The sequence below is a fragment of the Moschus berezovskii genome, chromosome X (genome assembly GCF_049115385.1).
Source record: "Moschus berezovskii isolate FMDL1 chromosome X, NW_MosBer_1.0, whole genome shotgun sequence".
Lineage (NCBI taxonomy): Eukaryota > Metazoa > Chordata > Mammalia > Artiodactyla > Moschidae > Moschus > Moschus berezovskii.
In genome coordinates, this window is record NC_142488.1 from 67,083,420 (window position 1) to 67,103,312 (window position 19,893).

The following is a 19,893-nucleotide window of genomic DNA, read 5'->3' on the forward strand; positions in this document are numbered from 1 at the left end:
TCTACTCACAGATATCACCAGATGGTTGACACCGAAATCAAACTGATTATATTCTTTGCAGCCAAAGATGGAGAAGCTCTATACAGTCAGCAAAAGCAAGACCGGGAGCTGACTGTAGCTCAGATCATGAACTCCTTAATGCAAAATTCAGACTGAAAGTGGAGAAAACCAGTAGGCCATTCAGGTATGACCTAAGTCAAATCCCATATGATTATACAGTGGAAGTGAGAAAAAGATTTAAGGGACTAGATCTGACAGACAGAGTGCCTGATGACCTATGGACGGAAGTTCGTGACATTGTACAGGAGATAGGAATCAAGACCATCGCCAAGAAAAAGAAATGCAAAAAAGCAAAATGGCTGTCTGTAGAGGCCTTACAAATAGCTGTGAAAAGAAGGGAAGCAAAAAGCAAAGGAGAAAAGGAAAGACATACCCATTTGAATGCGGATTTCCAAAGAATAGCAATAGCAAGGAGAGATAAGAGACTTCCTCAGTGATCAATGCAAAGAAACAGAGGAAAACAATAGAATGGGAAAGACTAGAGATCTCTTCAAGAAAATTAGAGATACCAAGGGAACATTTCATGCAAAGATGGGCTTGAAAAAGGACAGAAATGGTATGGACCTAAAAGAAGCAGAAGATATTAAGAAGAGGTGGCAAGAATACACAGAAGAACAGTACAAAAAACATCTTCACGACCCAGATAATCATGACGGTGTGATCACTCACCTAGAGCCAGACATCATGGAATGGGAAGTCAAGTGGGCTTTAGGAAGCATCACTACGAACAAAGCTAGTGGAGGTGATGGAACTCCAGCTGAGCTATTTCAAATCCTGAAAGATGATGCTCTGAAAGTGCTGCACTCAATATGCCAGCAAATTTGGAAAACTCAGCAGTGGCCACTGGACTGGAAAAGGTCAGTTTTCATTGCAATCCCAAAGAAAGGAAATGCCAAAGAATGCTCAAACTACCACACAATTGCACTCATCTCACATTAGTAAAGTGTGAAAAGTAAAATTCTCCAAGCCAGGCTTCAGCAATACATGAACCATGAACTTCCAGATATTGCAGCTGGTTTTAGAAGAGGCAGAGGAACCAGAGACCAAATTGCCAACATCCGCTGGATCACCAAAAACGCGAGAGTTCCAGAAAAACATCTATTTCTGCCTTATTGACTATGCCAAAGCCTGTGACTGTGTGGATCACAATAAACTGTAGAAAATTCTGAAATAGATGGGAATACCAGACCTGCCTCTTAAAAAACCTGTATGCAGGTCAGGAAGCAACAGTAAAAACTGGACTTGGAACAACATACTGGTTCCAAATAGGAAAAGGAGTACGTCAAGGCTGTATATTGTCATCCTGCTTATTTAACTTACATGCACAGTACATCATGAGAAATGCTGGGCTGGAAGAAGCACAAGCTGGAATCAAGATTGCTGGGAGAAATATCAATAATTTCAGATATGCAGATGACAGCACCTTTATGGCAGAAAGAGAAGAACTAAAGAGCCTCCTGATGAAAGTGAAAGAGGAAAGTGAAAAAGTTGGCTGAAAGCTCAACATTCAGAAAAATAAGATCATGGCATCCGATCCGATCACTTCATGGAAAATAGATGGGAAACAGCAGAAACAGTGGCAGTGGCAGACTTTATTTTTTCACCTCCAAAATCACTGCTGATGAAATTAAAAGACACTTACTCCTTGGAAGGAAAGTTATGACCAATCTTGACACCATATTAAAAAGCAGAGACATTACTTTGCCAACCAAGGTCCGTCTAGTCAAGGCTATGGTTTTTCCACTGGTCATGTATGGATGTGAGAGTTGGACTATAAAGAAAGCTGAGCACCAAAGAGTTGATGCTTTTGAACTGTGGTGTTGGAGAAGACTCTTGAGAGTCCCTTGGATGGCAAGGAGATCCAACCAGTCCCTCCTAAAGGAGATCAGTCTTGGGTGTTCATTCGAAGGACTGATGTTGAAGCTGAGACTCCAATACTTTGGCCACCTCATGCAAAGAGCTAACTCATTGGAAAAGACCCTGATGCTAGGAAAGTTTGAGGGCAGGAGGAGAAGGGGATGACAGAGGATGAGATGGTTGGATGGCATCACTGACACAATGGACATGGGCTTGCGTGGACTCCAGGAGGTGGTGATGGACAGGGAAGCCTGGGGTGCTGCAGTTCATGGGGTCTCAAAGAGTTGGACATGACTGAGCGACTGAACTGAACTGAAAGTACAATATGCTGCTATACTCCACGCACAACCTTGTAATTATTAATCTAAAACAATCTCAAATATTTTAAAATTTACACATACAAACACCCACATAGATATACATATACACAGTCACACCAACACAAATTGATAGACGTATCATATTATTCCAGAGGAAATAAAAATCTACTTAGAACGGTCGGTATTATTCAATACTATTCTAAGAAGGAAGCAAAATTTTAATCAGCTAGTAATCTAGGTTAGTTATCTATGCGTATTGAAAAACAAACACATCTTAATTAACAGAATACTAGTAGTGTTGTTTCTGTTCCGTGGCTAAGTCATGTTTAGTAGTGTTATGAAAGAACAATAGTTAGCATTCTCAGAGCACTTAATATCTACAAAATAGGCACTTTTTTATAAGCCCTTTAATCTCATTAATGCCCACAATAATCAATAAGGGAAATAATAATGTTAATTTCCACTTTTACAGATGACGAAACTGAACCACAGAGTATTCATACAAATAGGAAGTATAGTAAAGCTAGGAGTTAGATTGAGGCAGTTGGTCTACAGAGCCTCATAACTACTACACTACAACTTTCCACCACAGCAATGAAAAATTACAGTTCCCTGGTGGTCCACTGATTAAGAATCTGCCTTCCAATGGCGGGGGGTGAAGGAAATATGCATTCAATCCCTGATCAGGAGTAAGATCCCACATGCCACAGGGCAACTACTGAGCCCGTGCATTCTACAGCCCATGTGTTATAACTAGAGAGACGCCTGTGCACACTGCAATGAAAATCCTGCATGCGGCAACTAAGACCTAATACAGCCAAATATATAATAATGTCTTTTAAAAGGGTGTTTTTGCACACTGAAAGTCCACCTACTTCAGAACATACAATTTAACTATATATAATGTTTATATACTATTTATTAATTAATTATTTTAACAGTTTCAAATCAAAATGTTAAATATTTTACTTAACTACTATGCCCTGGTGGCTCAGACAGTAAGGAATCCGCCTGCAATGCAGGATACCTGGGTTCGGTCCCTGGGTGAGGAAGATCCCCTGGAGAATGGAATAGCAACCCACTCCAGTATTCTTGCCTGGAGAATCTCATGGACAGAGGAGCATGGTAGGCTACAGTTCATGGAGTCACAAAGAGTCTGACATGACTGAGAGATTTTCACTATTAATAACAGCAAACTTTCTACAAATAATTTGAAGCATGGTTATTAATTCCTAAAATTTTTGAAAAAATAATCTATTTACCTTGTTCTGGGCCGTTGTTCATCTTCAGATTCACTAACTTCTTCACTAACTCCAGATTCCTGGAAATCAGAATCTTCAGAATCTTCACTACTCACTTGAATAAAAAATATTAAAGATTATTAAATGCTTTCCAAGAGAAATTCAATTTGCTTAATTTGTCAATAACATCACATTAACACTTAAGAGTATTATGAGAATAATATTTCTAGTACATATGACATCATACAGATTAGACCAGTTAATGACTCAATTGGTATTTATAAAAATCCAAGTGAAAACCAAGTATGGTTATAAAACTATGATTCTACATTAAAATATATTAACTGCATGTAAACTGACAAAATGAAAAATTATCCGTCAATACAAAAATTCTGGTTATTTTCAGCAAGCTAAGTAGGCTGGCCAAGGTGAATTAAGGGTGATTACAGACTCTCTGCCACTTATAACAACTAAAACTACAGACAGAATACATAAATAAACAACCTAAGGACTCTTCAAAGGGAATAAGAGTAGGCAGATTGGGGACTGAAATCAAAACTTTAACGATCCTCTTAAACCTGTGTGGGAGGATGAATGTCATGGGTTTCTTTTCCCCCACTCCTTTCCTGGTTTTGACAGGAAGGCCAGCTGAATTGCAAAGCGTGCTAAGTGCAAAAGTCTGGGAGACCCTCATTTCTAGCCACAGAACTGGGAAAAAAGGAACTGAGTCCTGCCTATCACAAGAAAATAAGATGAATACCCAATTTTATTTTTTCTCTCCAAAATTTTATTTTTCTGTACTAAAATTGCCAGTAAGACACAGTCATCTAAAACCCCAGAAGAATACCTGTATTTTTCTGGTCAGAGGAAGCCAGGCAGGAGAAATATAAGATAAGCCTGGACTATCTTGCGTACCAGAAAGTAAAGCATTGATCAAAAACTGATGGGGATATATTCAAAGGATACATGATGCAACTTGAAGAAGCTTCCAGCAACCAAAGCTGGAACAATCTGAGCAATAAAGTGAAAACCTGGATTGTAACTCATAGTATAAAAAAAAAAGAATAAAATAAAACATCTATATGTCCATAATAACATAAGTAATCCGATAAATATATAAATAGGGGGAAACAACTCTTCCTAGAAGTAATGAAAGAAATTGTAAATCACCACTTAAACATACAACACAGTAAAAACTGCTTAGGCAGTTGGATGCTAAAATTATTGGGTAGAAGTATGATGACAAATGGAATATCTGCATTGTCTCAAAGTATCTCTCCATAAGATATTCATTAAATATGAACAAAAAATAGGGGTTTTTTTTAACAGTAGAAAAACTCAGCAGATACCAACTTCAGTAACTTAATCAGGTTAACAATACCAATAATCAGAAACACATTTTCATCATACACACTCGGTACAACACACCAAGAAGGATTCAATATAACTTTAGCAGTATTCTTGTCACAATGTCTAATAACCTAAATCATGGCATCACCGACTCGATGGACATGAGTTTGAGTGAACTCCGGGAGTTGGTGATGGACAGGGAGGCCTGGCGTGCTGTGTTTCATGGGGTCGCAAAGAGTCGGACACGACTGAGCGACTGAACTGAACTGAAACCATAAGAAAACACTAGATAAATACATACAGATCGACAGTCTAGAAAATAACTGATCAATATTTTTCAAAAATGTCAAGGTCATGAAAGAAAAGACAAACAAACTGTCACAGACTGGAGTAGATTAAGGAGACAACTGAATGCAATGTGGGATCCTAGACTGGATTCCAAAGTGGAAACAGAACACAAGTGGAAAAATAATGATAACCAAATAAAATCTACAGTTTACATCAGAGGTCAGAGATCTGATGGTATTTTCAACTTTGTAGGCTATAAGGTCAGTGTTGCATCCTCTACTCAACTTTGTCACTGTAAACACATGAAAGCAATAACTGAGTAAGTATGACAGTGCACCAATAAAACTATTTATAAAAACATAAAGGTCAGATTTAGCCTTCAGGTGTAGTTTGTCAAACACTGGCTGAATTAATAGTATTGTATCAATGTTAATTTCCTGGTTTTGATTGTTGTGCTATAATAAGTATAAGGTGTTAAATTAGGAAAGCTAGGTAAAGAGTATTTTTGTGACATTTCTATAAATCTAAAATTACTTCAAAATAAAATATTTTTAGAATATCTATTATGATCTGACATCAAAATCAAAGGTATGGTCTATCTTTAAAAACATAGACAAGCATAAATAATATAAAGACTGGTTGTGGAAGAAGAGGAGAGTGAGGAGTTACTGTTTAGTTTCAGTTTGGGATGATCAAACAATTCTGGAGACAGACAGTGTTGATGGTTGCCCAATAAGGCAAATATATTAATGCCACGGAATTGCTTCAAACAGTTAAAAATTATGTGTATTTTGCAACAGTAAAAAAAAAACAAAAAAATCAATAATAAAGGAGTTCTCTGGTGATCCAGTGGCTAAGATGCCACACTCCCAATGCAGGGGGCCCAGGTTCAACTCTGGTCAGGGAACTAGATCCCACATACCACAACTAAGAGTTCACATGTCCCAACTAAAGATCTCACATGCTGCAAGGAAGATCGAAGATCCTGGGTGCCATAAGTAAGACCTGCTGCAACCAGATAAATAAATAAAAATGTTATTAAAAAAAAAAGGACTGGTAAACAACTGGGAATTTGGGAGAACAAGATGTCCACATGCACACACAAATTCTATGATTAAATACAATTTTAAGCCTAGTATTAAATTTTCATCAAATATGTTATTTTGAAAATTTTCACACCTACCAAAAATTGGAAAGAATCGCCAAATGAACACCTGTATCCCTTCTCTTAAATCCACTTAAAGTGGATTTGCTTTACCACATTTGCTTTATTTCTGTCTAAATATATGCACATCCTTTTTTGCCCTGAACCATAAAAAATTAAGTGCTGATATCATGACACTTCACCCTTAAGTATAAGGGCACTATCCTACATAATTATCATTATAATACATGAGAAAAATAACATGAACCTAACGGAACGGAACGGAACAGAATATAATCTACTACAAAGGCAATCACTGCATTTTTGAAATTATCACCAAAATAACTTTTACAACTATTTTCAAATTTAGGTGAAAATGTTCACATGCTAAGCTTCATTTAATAATTAAGCTACTAGCTTCTGATTTTTCCCTATTGCCCATCATAAGTATCCAGACAATATAGAGACACAAGAGTTCGCAAAACTTGGAAAATGGTGCAATTCCGAATGTAGTATCAATTACTATTACATTAATCTTTATTAGAAACATAAATAAGATGGAATTTTAGTTTACTTCCTTCTACACAAACAGACAAAAAAAAAACAGTTGGATTATAAATTACCCACAGAAAAGCACAGTGGAAACAGAGATCACAGAAAACTTGGGTTTCAATAAAACACTTCAAATGTATTTGGCCCACAGCTGCTGCTGACGCTACTGTTTAGTTGCTAAGTTGTGCCTGACTCTTTGCAAACCCATAGACTGTAACCCACCAGGCTCTTTTGTCCATGGGATTTCCCAGGCAAGAATACTAGAGTGGGTTGCCATTTCCTTCTCCAGGGAATCTTCCCGACCCAGGGATCAAACCCATGTCTCCTGCTTGGCACACGGGTTCTTTACTACTGAGCCACCTGGGAAGTCCTATTTGGCCTAGTAAAAGACTCTATATTCCTGAGCTAACAAGCCTCAGAGGTAAAATTGGTATTTCTCCTTCTGAAGATGCACAGGAAATCATGCAATGAATATTCAGGACTGATTTCCTTTAAGATGGACTGATTGGATCCCCTTGCAGTCCAAGGGACTCTCAAAAGTCTTCTCCAACAACACAGTTCAAAAGCATCAGTTCTCCACTGCTCAGCTTTCTTTATGGTTCAACTCTCACATCTATACATGTACTGGAAAAACCACAGCTTTTACTAGATGGACCTTTGTCGGGAAAGTAATGTCTCTGCTTTTTAATATGCTGTCTTCGTTGGTCATAGCTTTTCTTCCAAGGAGCAAGCGTCATTTAATTTCATGGCTGCAGTCACCATCTGCAGTGATTTTGGAGCCCAAGAAAATAAAGTAAGTCTGTCATGGTTTCCATCATTTCCCCATCTATTTGCCATGAAGTGATGGAACCAGATGCCATGATCTTAGTTTTTTTAATGCTGAGTTTTAAGCCAGCTTTTTCACTCTCCTCTTTCATCAAAAGGCTCTTTAACTCCTCTTTGCTTTCTGTCATAAGGGTGGCATCATCTGCGTATCTGCGGTTATTGGTATTTCTCCCAGTTATCGGATCAAAGCCCTCAGTCTCACAGAGTAACAGGCAGCTAATCTGACCATATTACATCCTTAGTTGAAACCTTTCAATGGAACAATGAGTAGTTGTACCGAAGTTATGAATCTTGAATGCTGCTAATGAATGTCTTATGCCTTTATCTAGGTGCGAAACATGTTCATCTAGATTTCCACTTACAGAGACTTCCCTGATGGTCCAGTGGCTAAGACTCCATGCTCCCAATGCAGGGGGCCTGGTTTCTATCCCTGATCAGGGAACTAGATCACACATGCTGCAACTAAGAGTTCAAATGCTGCAACCAGAAAAAACCTCTGCTTGCCACAATTAAGACCCAGTGCAACCAAATAAATAAATAATTTTTCTAAAAGATGTTCACTTATGAAATATATGCTTTTCTGTATACATACCTTAAATAGTTTTTTAAATAGTGGCACCTCTCTGTGAATATACTAAAAACAAACTGTACACTGTAAGCAGGTAAACCGTATGATTTTTAAATTATGTCCCAATACAGCTATGATACAAAAATAATTTTTTAAATTAAAAAAACAATGGCTCTCCATTCTATAGAGCCAATGTACTTTTCAGATATTTCCAAAACTGCTTTCTTATTCCTAGTGGCACAAAGAAGAGTTAATCTGCGTGACAGGAGTTAGGTAATAAAGACTTCAAAGTCTGTCCCAAAGAAGAAAAAACTTTCTTTGAACTTCTTGTTAGCCAAAATTCTCAGGAAAATTCCACATTTAATTGCTCAATATGTATTATTTAATATAAGAATGCTCTCCAACAACTCTTATGTAAAATGAACACACCAAAGAGATGTACCATATTCACTCTACAGCCTCATGAGTACACTGTCAAGTACTCTAATTTGAGGAACAGGCTTTCAAGGATCCACAGTATCTGATCTCTATCTTATTGGTCCAGTCCAATTTCCTGCTGTTCCTTTCCTTATACCCTTCTATACTCTAGCCATACCACATTAATTGCGTCCCCTCCACCATGTGCTAAACAATTTGCAGAGGTTTTTAAAACCTTTTCCCCTGCTAACAAACACATGAAAAAATGCTCAACATCCCTCATAACCAGAGAAATGCAAATCAAAACCACAATGAGATACCATTTCACACCAGTCAGAATGGCTGCTATCCAAAAGTCCACAGGCAATTAATGCTGGAGAGGTGGTGGAGAAAAGGGAACCCTCTGACACTGTTGGTGGGAATGCAAACTAGTACAGCCACTATAGAGAACAGTGTGGAGATTCCTCAAAAAACTGGAAATAGAACTGCCATATGATCCGGCAATCGCACTCCTGGGCATACACACCGAGGAAACCAGAATTGAAAGAGACACATATATTCCAATGTTCATCTCAGCACTGTTTATAATAGCCAGGACATGGAAGCAACCTAGATGTCCATCTGTAGACGAATAGATAAGAAAGCTTTGGTACATATACACAATGGAGTATTACTCAACCATCAAAAAGAATGCATTTGAATTAGTTCTAACGAGTTGGATGAAACTGGAGCCTATTATACAGAGTGAAGTAAGCCAGAAAGAAAAACATCAATACAGTATACTAACGCATATATATGGAATTTAGAAAGAGGGTAACGATAACCCTGTATACGTGACTGCAAAAGAGACATAGGTATATAGAACAGTCTTTGGGACTCTGTGGGAGAGGGTGAAGGTGGGATGATTTGGGAGAATGGCATTGTAGCATGTATATTATCATATGTGAAATGAATCACCAGTCCAGGTTCAACACATGATACAGGATGCTTGGGGCTGGTGCACGGGGATGACCCGGAGGGAGGAAATGGGGAAGAGGTAGGTGGGAGGGGGGTTCAAGAAAGGGAACACATGTACACCCGGGGAAGATTCATGTCAATGTATGGCAAAACCAACCAATATATTAATGTAAGGTAATTTGCTTCCAATAAAATAAATAAAATATAAAATAAAACCTCTTCCCCGCTTATATTATACTTTTAACAACAAATCTACCTTCTCCCCATTTAGAACTTTATCTGCTGGATGAAACTCTCCATCTTTGTCAAGTCTTCTCTGTTGATAACCCCAACCCCCAAGAAGCTAAAGAAATCCTCTTTATGCGACACCTTACATTTGTTACACAAGACAACCCCTCATGGTATTACAAGCTCTTATAATACTACTGTCAATAATTCTTATTTAACCTGTGACTGCCAAAACTGGCTACATATCAGAATCATTTCAGAGATGCTTTTAATACATATGGATACCTAGTTCCCCACCACCACCAATTATGCTTCAATTGGCTCGAGGTGGAGCCCTGCCATAGGAAAGTATATTTTTAAATCCCCCAAGTGATCTGCATGTGTAGCCAGGTTGAAAACTATCACATAGAACAGTGATTTATTTATTCATTTTATGTCCTCAATGTTTACCATGATGTTGGAAACATGTAACTGACTCAGTGCAGAAAGACACAGAATTTAATGTAATAAAAATTTAATCTGCTACATATAAGTTTTACACCTAAGCTTGCATCAGTTCAGTTCTATATCTTCTATCTTTCCTCAGGAAAGCATTATTTTTTCCTGTAGTCACAGGCAGTCTTATATCTTCCACATAACTTTAATGCATATTTTATTGTCATATTTATCTTTATAATCTAAATGTATATGACTTCTAAAGGTCAAAAATATTCTTTGTCATCTCTCAAGTTTCTGGGTTACCTTCCCACTCTAAATTCTTTACTTGAATCTCAGAATAGCTGTTGTTAGTGTGCAGACACTCACCTAATATAGGTGGTCAATTGTTGGAACAGATATGTTCTTTACCAGTATGAACCACTATGTTGTTCACCATCAGAATTAAAATGTCTTACCCTTCCTTCTATTTCTGCTTTTGGCTTCTTTGTGCTCTTTAGGCTTCATCTTTTTTTCTTCTCCAGATTCTCCATCACTCAGAGTCAGCTTGTGTCTCAAAAGCCTATGTCTGTATCTTGGCTTCTTAGATTCTTCAGAATCTGAATCTGATTCAGAATTGGCTTGACTTTTTACTTCTAAAAGAAGAAAACAAATCACTAAAACCTTCAGCAATTTTTCCTTTAAAATGTTGTACAACTACGTATTTTGTTTGTAGATAATTATCATGATGTATGAAACTGATCAGAGCTGTATACTTACCTTGTTTCATTGTTGATACAAGCAATCTCATACATCACACTTGATCTATTACTATCATTAAGTAGTAATTAAATGTCACCAATAAATATACATTTATAGATTTTTAAAAAGCAAAAAATATTTTGCTTTGCAAACCATCTATTTATTGGCAGTGACTGACAAAACTTGCACAATTATTACCAGATATCCAAAAGGATTAATGGTAGCAACGTTTTAAACATTTAAATGTTTAATAAACTTCAAACATATATAATAAGAGATTTCATGGTCAGCCTTCAAAGACTGAACTGGTCAAACAACCAAATTATGACATCCTATACTTCTCTCTGGCTTCCCTGATGGCTCAGATAGTAAAGAATCTGCGTGCAATGCGGGAGACCTGGGTCCAATCACTGGGTTGGAAAGACCCTGGAGAAGGAAATGGCAACCCACTCCAGTATTCTTGCCTGGAGAATCCCATGGACAGAGGAGCCTGGAAAGCTACAGTCCGCAGGGTTGCAAAGAGTCGGACACGACTGAAACTACCACTTCACTTCACTTCATACTTCTCTCTGGGGAACTCACCCTCATCTCCAGGGTTTTCTTCATTGTGTTTTCCAGTTCTTTTCTTCCCTTCTTCTGATTCATCTGAAGATCCATCCTCATCGGAGGAAAGATTGGCTTTAATTTCTTCTAAAAGCATCTTCTTGGCAATTCTCGAGAGTAAAAAGACAATAAAAACTATATATTTGGTGGTGAAGTATTACAAATTAAAAACAAATGGAATTATATGCATCAAAATAGAAATAATTGTGTCAATATTTTTATTATAAATAAGTCTATCAAAGTCTATTTTAATTTAAAGTACCAACCAAAGCTTTTGAAAATGCTCTTAGCACTGATTTTCTCCCAGTTCTATTCAATTTCACAATATACTGAAAAATCTTAGGGATACTTCTACTATTTTAATCAATTAGAACTTCATGCTGGATATCCTTCCAATCCTATACTTGCTCTGCTGCCACCATCCGACAACTGCAATATCGAACAGGCCCACAACAGTAAATCAATTCATTCAAATAAATGGCATTTCAACACAAAACTCCACATGAAAGGATTTATTCAAAAGTAAAACATATTCTTAGAAAATCAGTGTCTAATAAACCACTACTGTGAAACAGTGCCTCACACTAGTGAATAACATTTTTTGCTCTTAAATTTCAATTTACTGCATAAATTCTAATCAAATGAAAGTATACAACATATATTAAAATACTAAAGCAATAAAAAATCCTTAATAATATTCAAACCAGGGCAGAAAAGGGGCAAGAGTGCTATTTACTATGTACATAGTTAAAGAACACAAATTACTATGAAAAAGTTTTTACTTTTCAAAAAAGTAGATAATGCAATAGCCTAAAGCATACCAACATTTTTTCCATATGCTCCTCAAAGACCAATTTGCCCATGAAAAAATAATAAACTGCTCAAAGCATGAGAAAATATTTAATACCATCTTATGTTAAAATAAAATATATTCCTAATAAATTTTCATGTTTGCACTAAAGGAAGATATCAAAAAGTGTAAGATAAAAGCAATTTTTGTGTAAGATGAGGTAATTTTCACCTTTAGATATAAATTCATAAATCACAATAACAAAGGAATACCTTATAAAAAGGCTCAAAAGTTGACTGATTCTTGGTTTTCCCTGAACTAGCTTCTATGTGGATAAACATCTACTCTGTAACCATGAATGACTAGCTCAGTCAAAATCTTGGGGCTGGAATTAGGAGGCTTTTGCTACTTTTAGATTTGAAATTATTTTTATTAACATGAACTCACATTAAATCAAGAATTCATTCAATGGTTCAGTTCAGTCACTCAGTCGTGTCCGACTCTTTGCGACCCCATGAATCACAGCACGCCAGGCTTCCCTGTCCATCACCAACTCCCGGAGTTCACTCAAACTCATGTCCACAGTCGGTGATGCCATCCAGCCATCTCATTCTCTGTCGTCCCCGTATCATCCCACCCCCAATCCCTCCCAGCATCAGACTCTTTTCCAGTGAGTCAACTCGTCACATGAGGTGGCCAGAGTATTGGAGTTTCAGCTTTAGCATCAGTCCTTCCAATGAACACCCAGGATTGATCTCCTCTAGAATGGACTGGTTGGATCTCCTTGCAATCCAAGGGACTCTCAAGAGCCTTCTCCAGCACCACAGTTCAAAAGCATCAATTCTTTGGCGATCAGCTTTCTTCACAGTTCAACTCTCACATCCATACATGACCACAGGAAAAACCAACCATAGCCTTGACTAGACGGACCTTGGTTGGCAAAGTAATGTCTCTGCTTTTTAATATACTGTCTAGGTTGGTCATAACTTTCCTTCCAAGGAGTAAGCGTCTTTTAATTTCCTGGCTGCAATCAGCATCTGCAGTGATTCTGGAGCCCAAAAAAATAAAGTCTGACACTGTTTCCCCATCTATTTCCCATGAAGTGATGGGACCAGATGCCATGATCTTCGTTTTCTGAATGTTAGGAGGTGTTAATATATGTTAAAGTTTTCTTAATTTTATTTGAAAGATAGATTCCTCATTGCAATTTATATTCAAAGATATACAGCAAAGGCACCTAGACAGACTAAAGCAAACAAAATAGCTAATTACTTTCATAAATGCTGATATGCCCTTTGGTCCTCCCTTCCTAAACAGATAGATAAGGAACATTTAGACAACAGAGAGAGCTACAAATTGCAAGAGAAAACCACAGATGAGTTAGCTTTTCTGAGGATTTCTAACTTGACTTGCATTTTAATGAAGTGAAGATTAGATCATTCCAATTTAAATCCTACTGGAGTTGCACTGGTGGCTCAGATGGCAAAGAATCCACTTGCAATGCAGGAGACCTGGGTTCAACCCCTGGGTTGGGAAGATCCCCTGAAGAGGGGAATGGCAACCCACTCCAGTATTCTTGATTGGAAAATCCTTTGGACCAAGGAACCTGGCAGGCCATGGGGTTACAGAGAGTTGGACACAACTGAGAAAGACTAACTTTAAACTTCTACATCAGTGGTTTGCTAACTGTACATGGTTGGACTGTACATAATAAAGGTTTTTAAAATGGGGACAACTTACGTTTTGCCAAGAAAAAAAAACCCAAATATCATTTCATCATTTTATAAAGTATAAACATACCCTCCACAAGTTAGGAAACAGTTTCAAAATAAAGGGTGGCTCTTTAATTAAAAGCATCCTTCTGGAAAAACTCTCTAAAAGTATCTTTAATACATACCACATCATCATTTCCCATGAACAAGGAAAGACTTTTTCAAGCCAATTTGAGTAAAACCACAGATCTGGAATGAATAAGTGTATGTGCACGTGTGTGTACATATAATATGAAGCACTGGATACTAGGTTACAAATAGAAAAACACAGTTTATGTGCAGTTACAAGATCTTATATCACTATTTGAGTGGTATAATAAAAGCAAACAAGAATACAATTATTAATTTAGTTACTCTAAAGGTTAGTTCAATCAGGTGATTTTAGTTTGCATTTACAAGTTTAAAAATGTCATAAACTCCATATAATCTATAAAGACTTGGTTGTTAATTTTAGGAAACCACATATTTCTTCTTTCGAACTCTAGATTCCTAATAAGTCTAATAAATGAAAAGTCAAAACATGTAAACTTACAAATACTAAAATTCTAGGCCGTGATGAAGAAACTAAGAAATATGAAATACGTAAGATAATAAGATTCTATACCAACTGAAAAATCACACAATAAATCATGGAAAATGAAATGAGATCCACATGCTGAAGAATTACTTGATTTATCAACAACCTTCAATAAAGTCATAATTTACAGAACAATCACAAGACACTTTAGAAGCAAAAAAAAAAATTACAAACTTCAGAGAATGCTCATTTTTCTCCAAACTGAAAGTTATACTGAATAATGGAGATTCCCTAAGCTTTACCTCACTAAGATGTTTTAGATTTGCCGCCCTTTTGAGCAAAGGAAAGCCTAATGAATAGCCACATACATTAAGCCCTAAAAAGAATAATAAAATAAAATTAGTTGCATAAATTATGGCTGATGGCTCAAGTCCAGTAAGTCAAAGACTTAATGTATCGTACAACTAGCCCATCACATAACCTACAACTGAAAGTTAGAACTTAATTTGAAAGACCTAAGGGTTGAGGCTGACCTTCAACGTGAGTATTCAAACATGTTGAGGTGAGATGTATCCCATCTATAAAGCCTGCAGTGAAATTCTTCAAGGGAAACTCCACTACCTTAACTCTTGAGTTACAGGCCACAAAAACTTCAAGGATATCATCACTTGAGAAACAGCTCAGGCTGGGAAAGCATCATTTTGGAGGCCTCAGCAGGACCCGTGCTGGAATGCATGTGATGGATGTATAGTCATGATCCCTAGTTGATTCTGTTTGCTCTGAAGTTCCCTTTCTCGAGGTTTTCCAGGATGTTTCTGAGAAAATCATCCAGGCAACAAGGTACTACCCCTAGAATATCAATGCTCAACATTACATCTTCGGGCAGGTATAGCATCCAAAGCAGTCACAACTCTATCAGAAGCATCTGAGACACTAGTTGTGCCACACTTGTGGCAGAAAACCTGGTAGAGCCAGAGTAATGGAGCCACTTCTCCATTTTCCTGAAAGGGATGGAAAAGAAAGGGGAAGAAAGCAAAACAATATGGAAAGAAGGGTAAAAAGCCACACACAATGATCAGAACTGGTAGCATGAAAGAATAATAGAACCCCAAAACTCAAACAAAGTCTTCTAAATAACACAATGAATACCAAGATAAGCTAATGCCTCATTATCCTTGCACCATCAGATACTAAAATAAAGCAAAAATAAAATAAGGAATGAGGCCAACAATGCAAAGACAAATGAGCAATCACACAGAGAGTGAGCAAGCCAAGAAAGCCTTTAGTAATTCTGATCCTATCTAGAAAGGAAATCAGTAATGCCTCTTGTTTAAGCACTCAAAAAGGAAAAGAAAGTAAACCACTTCTTGGCTGGTAGAAAAATCGATCATTCAAAACACTGAGTTTCCTAAAAAGGAATAATCAAGAGAATCTCTTGCACCAGAGAATTTTAGAGAAACAGCCATTACAAAAGCAACACAAAATGTTAGGGCTGAAGAAAGGACCTCAGAGTCCAAGTTTGTCATTTCATACATGAGGAAACAGGCTTAAAAAGGGGAAATGACTTGGCCAAAGAAACAAAGCTAGTTAGTGGCAAAGCCAGAAGTACAACCTAAGTTCCTAAATCCAATCTGCTACTAATTTTAGTATGTTAGTCCTATATTCTCTACTCATTCACTACTACTGTTCTAATTAATGAGTGCTTACGGCAATACACTCGGAGAAGGCAATGGCAAGCCACTCCAGTACTCTTGCCTAGAAAATCCCATGGACGGAGGAGCCTGGTAGGCTGCAGTCCGTGGGATCGCTAAGGGTCGGACACGACTAAGCGACTTCACTTTCACTTTTCACTTTCCACTTTCACACATTGGAGAAGGAAATGGCAACCCACTCCAGTGTTCTTGCCTGGAGAATCCCAGGGACAGGGGAGCCTGGTGGGCTTCCGTCTATGGGGTCACACAGAGTCGGACACGACTGAAGTGACTTAGCAGCAGCAGCACGGCAATACACTAAAGTCACATTCTTAGAAATATCTGTATTTCACTGATTTTTAATAATTATATATTTAGAAATGAAACAATTCAACATTTCATTTTTAAAGATTTCAGTTCAGTTCAGTCGCTCAGTCGTGTCCGACTCTTTGCAACCCCATGAATCACAGCACGCCAGGCCTCCCTGTCCATCACCAACTCCCGGAGTTCACTCAAACTCATGGCCATTGACTAGTATGCACTATCTCTAAAATACTGACAGACCATTTCACATATTCCCAACAATCTACTGTCTTATCTTTCAAGAGATTCTGAAAATACAGTTGAAGAAAACTAGTAAATGCAAACACATTTTTAGAAGGCCAAAATACTGTGGATCCATACACAAAGGTGACAAATTATTTGTTTTTTGCATTTTGTACATAATACCACAATAGAATACTTAAAACAGAGAATTCTGAGTAATATTATAGTTTTAGAGATTAAAAAAACTAAGTAAATGCAATACTAAACAACACACCATATAAAAGGTTGATCTATAAAACAATTAAAATAACTACAGTAGAAAAATGTTGGAATAAATAAAATTTCTCACAATAAGAACTTTTTGTGAGAACAGGGTGAGGAACACATATCCATCTAGTATGGAGGGAAGCTTTAACAAATATTATATACTACAGGTTGTGAATAAAAGATTAACATTTCATAGAACTACGAAGGAATTCCTCATCTTCAAAATATGTATTAGTATTTTTTTAAACTCTGGTTCAAAATTAATATCTTTTTTTTTTTTTTTGGTCACTTGGCTAGGCTTGGATCAAATCCAATCCCACTGCAGTGGAAACAGAGTCGTAATCACTGGACCACCAGGGAAGGCTTCAAAATTGATGCTGGGTTAAACCTGAAACAACTTTTTGACCAACCCAGTATCTTCATATGACCCTTTCTGTGAAAAAAATATAACCAAGGCATAATGATCTACACCTAAAGAGAGTGCTATTCATGAGATAATGATGAAGTCACTAAATAACCAAAAAGCTAAACAACACCTCGAAATATTTTAGTCACATGTTCTATAATGTTTGCATTTAATAAAAAACATCACCGTTTACTTAATATTAGTATCAAATAACTTTAAAAAAATCTTAGGAGTAGAAAGACAAAAGCTGTATGAAATTAAGAACTCAAAGTTTATTAACAATTTATACATGGGCTCAAATTACAAACTGTGTATTCCCTGATTTTATGTAAAAATCTAAGCCAATTTTAGAGAAATTTTTAATAAGAAATTTATTAACATTGATATTAATTTAGGAAATTTGATCATACTAAAGAACTAGTTCAATTTTTTATATCCAATACTTGAAAAGTAAAAACAAAGACTTTGCCTTAACTTTATTTTCAAAATCCAAGACTATATATTCATAAAAATGAACCTTTTTTGCTCACCCTAGAAAATCCAAACTCTCTCTTTTTTGGGGAGTGGGGATGGGAGCTTTTTCTCATTTTCTGAAAGTCCCAATATCACCAAACAATAGAAAATACGAAAAAAAGGCTGAATATAATGTTTATATCTCAAGTTGATTCTATCTAGTGGCTGCTGCTGCTGCTGCTACTAAGTTACTTCAGTCGTGTCCGACTCTGTGTGACCACAAAGACGGAAGCCCACCAGGCTCCGCCGTCCCTGGGATTCTCCAGGCAAGAACACTGGAGTGGGTTGCCATTTCCTTCTCCAATGTGTGAAATTGAAGTCGCTCAGTCATGTCCGACCCTTAGCGACCCCATGGACTGCAGCCTACCAGGCTCCTCCATCCATGGGATTTTCTAGGCAAGAGTACTGGAGTGGCTTGCCATTGTCTTCTCCGGTCTAGTGGCTAGACCACTTGTATTATACTTGACTTACAATAATACTTAGCTGCACTGGAAAGATAAAGCAAATTGAAAAAAATTGCCTTAAAATTGCCAGATATTGAAAAATCCTTATTCAAACATGAAACAAGTAAAATACTCATTTAAAACCAATCTTTGATTTTAAAGCTCAATGAAAACTAAAGCAATTTTGCTAATCAAAAAGGAGCACTATGAAAAAAAATTCACAGAAAAAAATTATTCCAGATTTAGCAAATTTGTAGAGAACAGCTAAAGAAATATATAGAAGATGAACATTTGTAAACGTGCTTAAATGGAAACCAAAGTCATATGTCGAAGGGACTTGACATATACTCAAGCCAATAATATTTGCTGAAACCAACGAAACAATCATCAAATATCTTTATTAGCATGAAAAACATCCAGGAATCATTAATCACTTCCAAAAATATGCTTGATTATTAGCACAGAGCCTGCATCAACAGAATACACCAAACTAGTAGGCAAAAAAATATCATTTGTATGTTTTCCAGTCTGAAAAGCAAAGTACTACCAAATGATATAACAACTGGAAAATCTAAGGCTACAACGTAGTCCCACAAATGAAGCAGAAATTCTATTAACATTGGGCAATTTCTTTAAGGAATCTCCACATCAAATTTTGCTCTATGAAAAAAAATTAGTTCCACTGAGACAGAAACTATGAGAAAAACTATGCAGTATTAGTCGACCTAGGAGATCCAAACAGTCCATTCTAAAGGAGATCAATCCTGGGTGTTCACTGGAAGGACTGATGCTGAAGTTGAAACTCCAATACTTTGGCCACCTCATGCGATGAAGTGACTCACTGGAAAAGAGTCTGATGCTGGGAGGGATTGGGGGTGGGAGGAGACGGGGCGACAGAGAATGAGATGGCTGGATGGCATCACCAACTCAATGCACATGAGTTTGAGTGAACTCCAGAGGTTGGTGATGGACAGGGAGGCCTGGCGTGCTCTGATTCATGGGGTCGCAAAGAGTCGGAAATGACTGAGCGACTGAACTGAACTGAATTATAAAGTAAATATTAATATATATATGTGTGGCAGCAGAGGATATACATATTTAAAAAGCCTCAATTTTAAGCTGTTTGGATTTTAAAAAATGCAGATTTAGGAAAAATTCTGACAATCAAGTTTTTTCCTTTAAAAGTTTAGTTTTAAATATTTTCCACACCCTGTAAAAAATACAAATAAAGAATATTCTGAAAATAATTCTTTTGGAGGGGGATGGATTCTTCAGTGATAGTTTAACATGCAACCTCTAAAGAAAAGCCTGACTTAATAATCCACAACACCATCACTAATAAACTTAAATACACTACTATGT

The 19,893-nt window shown here is 37.0% G+C and overlaps 1 protein-coding gene across 9 annotated transcripts in view; it reads right to left on the bottom strand.

The window, feature by feature from the left end:
* The window catches only part of ATRX (ATRX chromatin remodeler), a 298,228-nt gene that overhangs the window by 145,079 nt on the left and 133,256 nt on the right, over positions 1-19,893 (bottom strand). For all 9 annotated transcript variants that reach the window (XM_055438642.2, XM_055438638.2, XM_055438636.2 and 6 more), the window contains 3 exons: positions 11,566-11,696; positions 10,701-10,877; positions 3,500-3,593 (listed from right to left, as the gene is read on the bottom strand). In XM_055438642.2, coding sequence (XP_055294617.1) covers positions 3,500-3,593; positions 10,701-10,877; positions 11,566-11,696 — 402 coding nt within the window. The remainder of the gene's footprint in view (positions 1-3,499; positions 3,594-10,700; positions 10,878-11,565; positions 11,697-19,893) is intronic.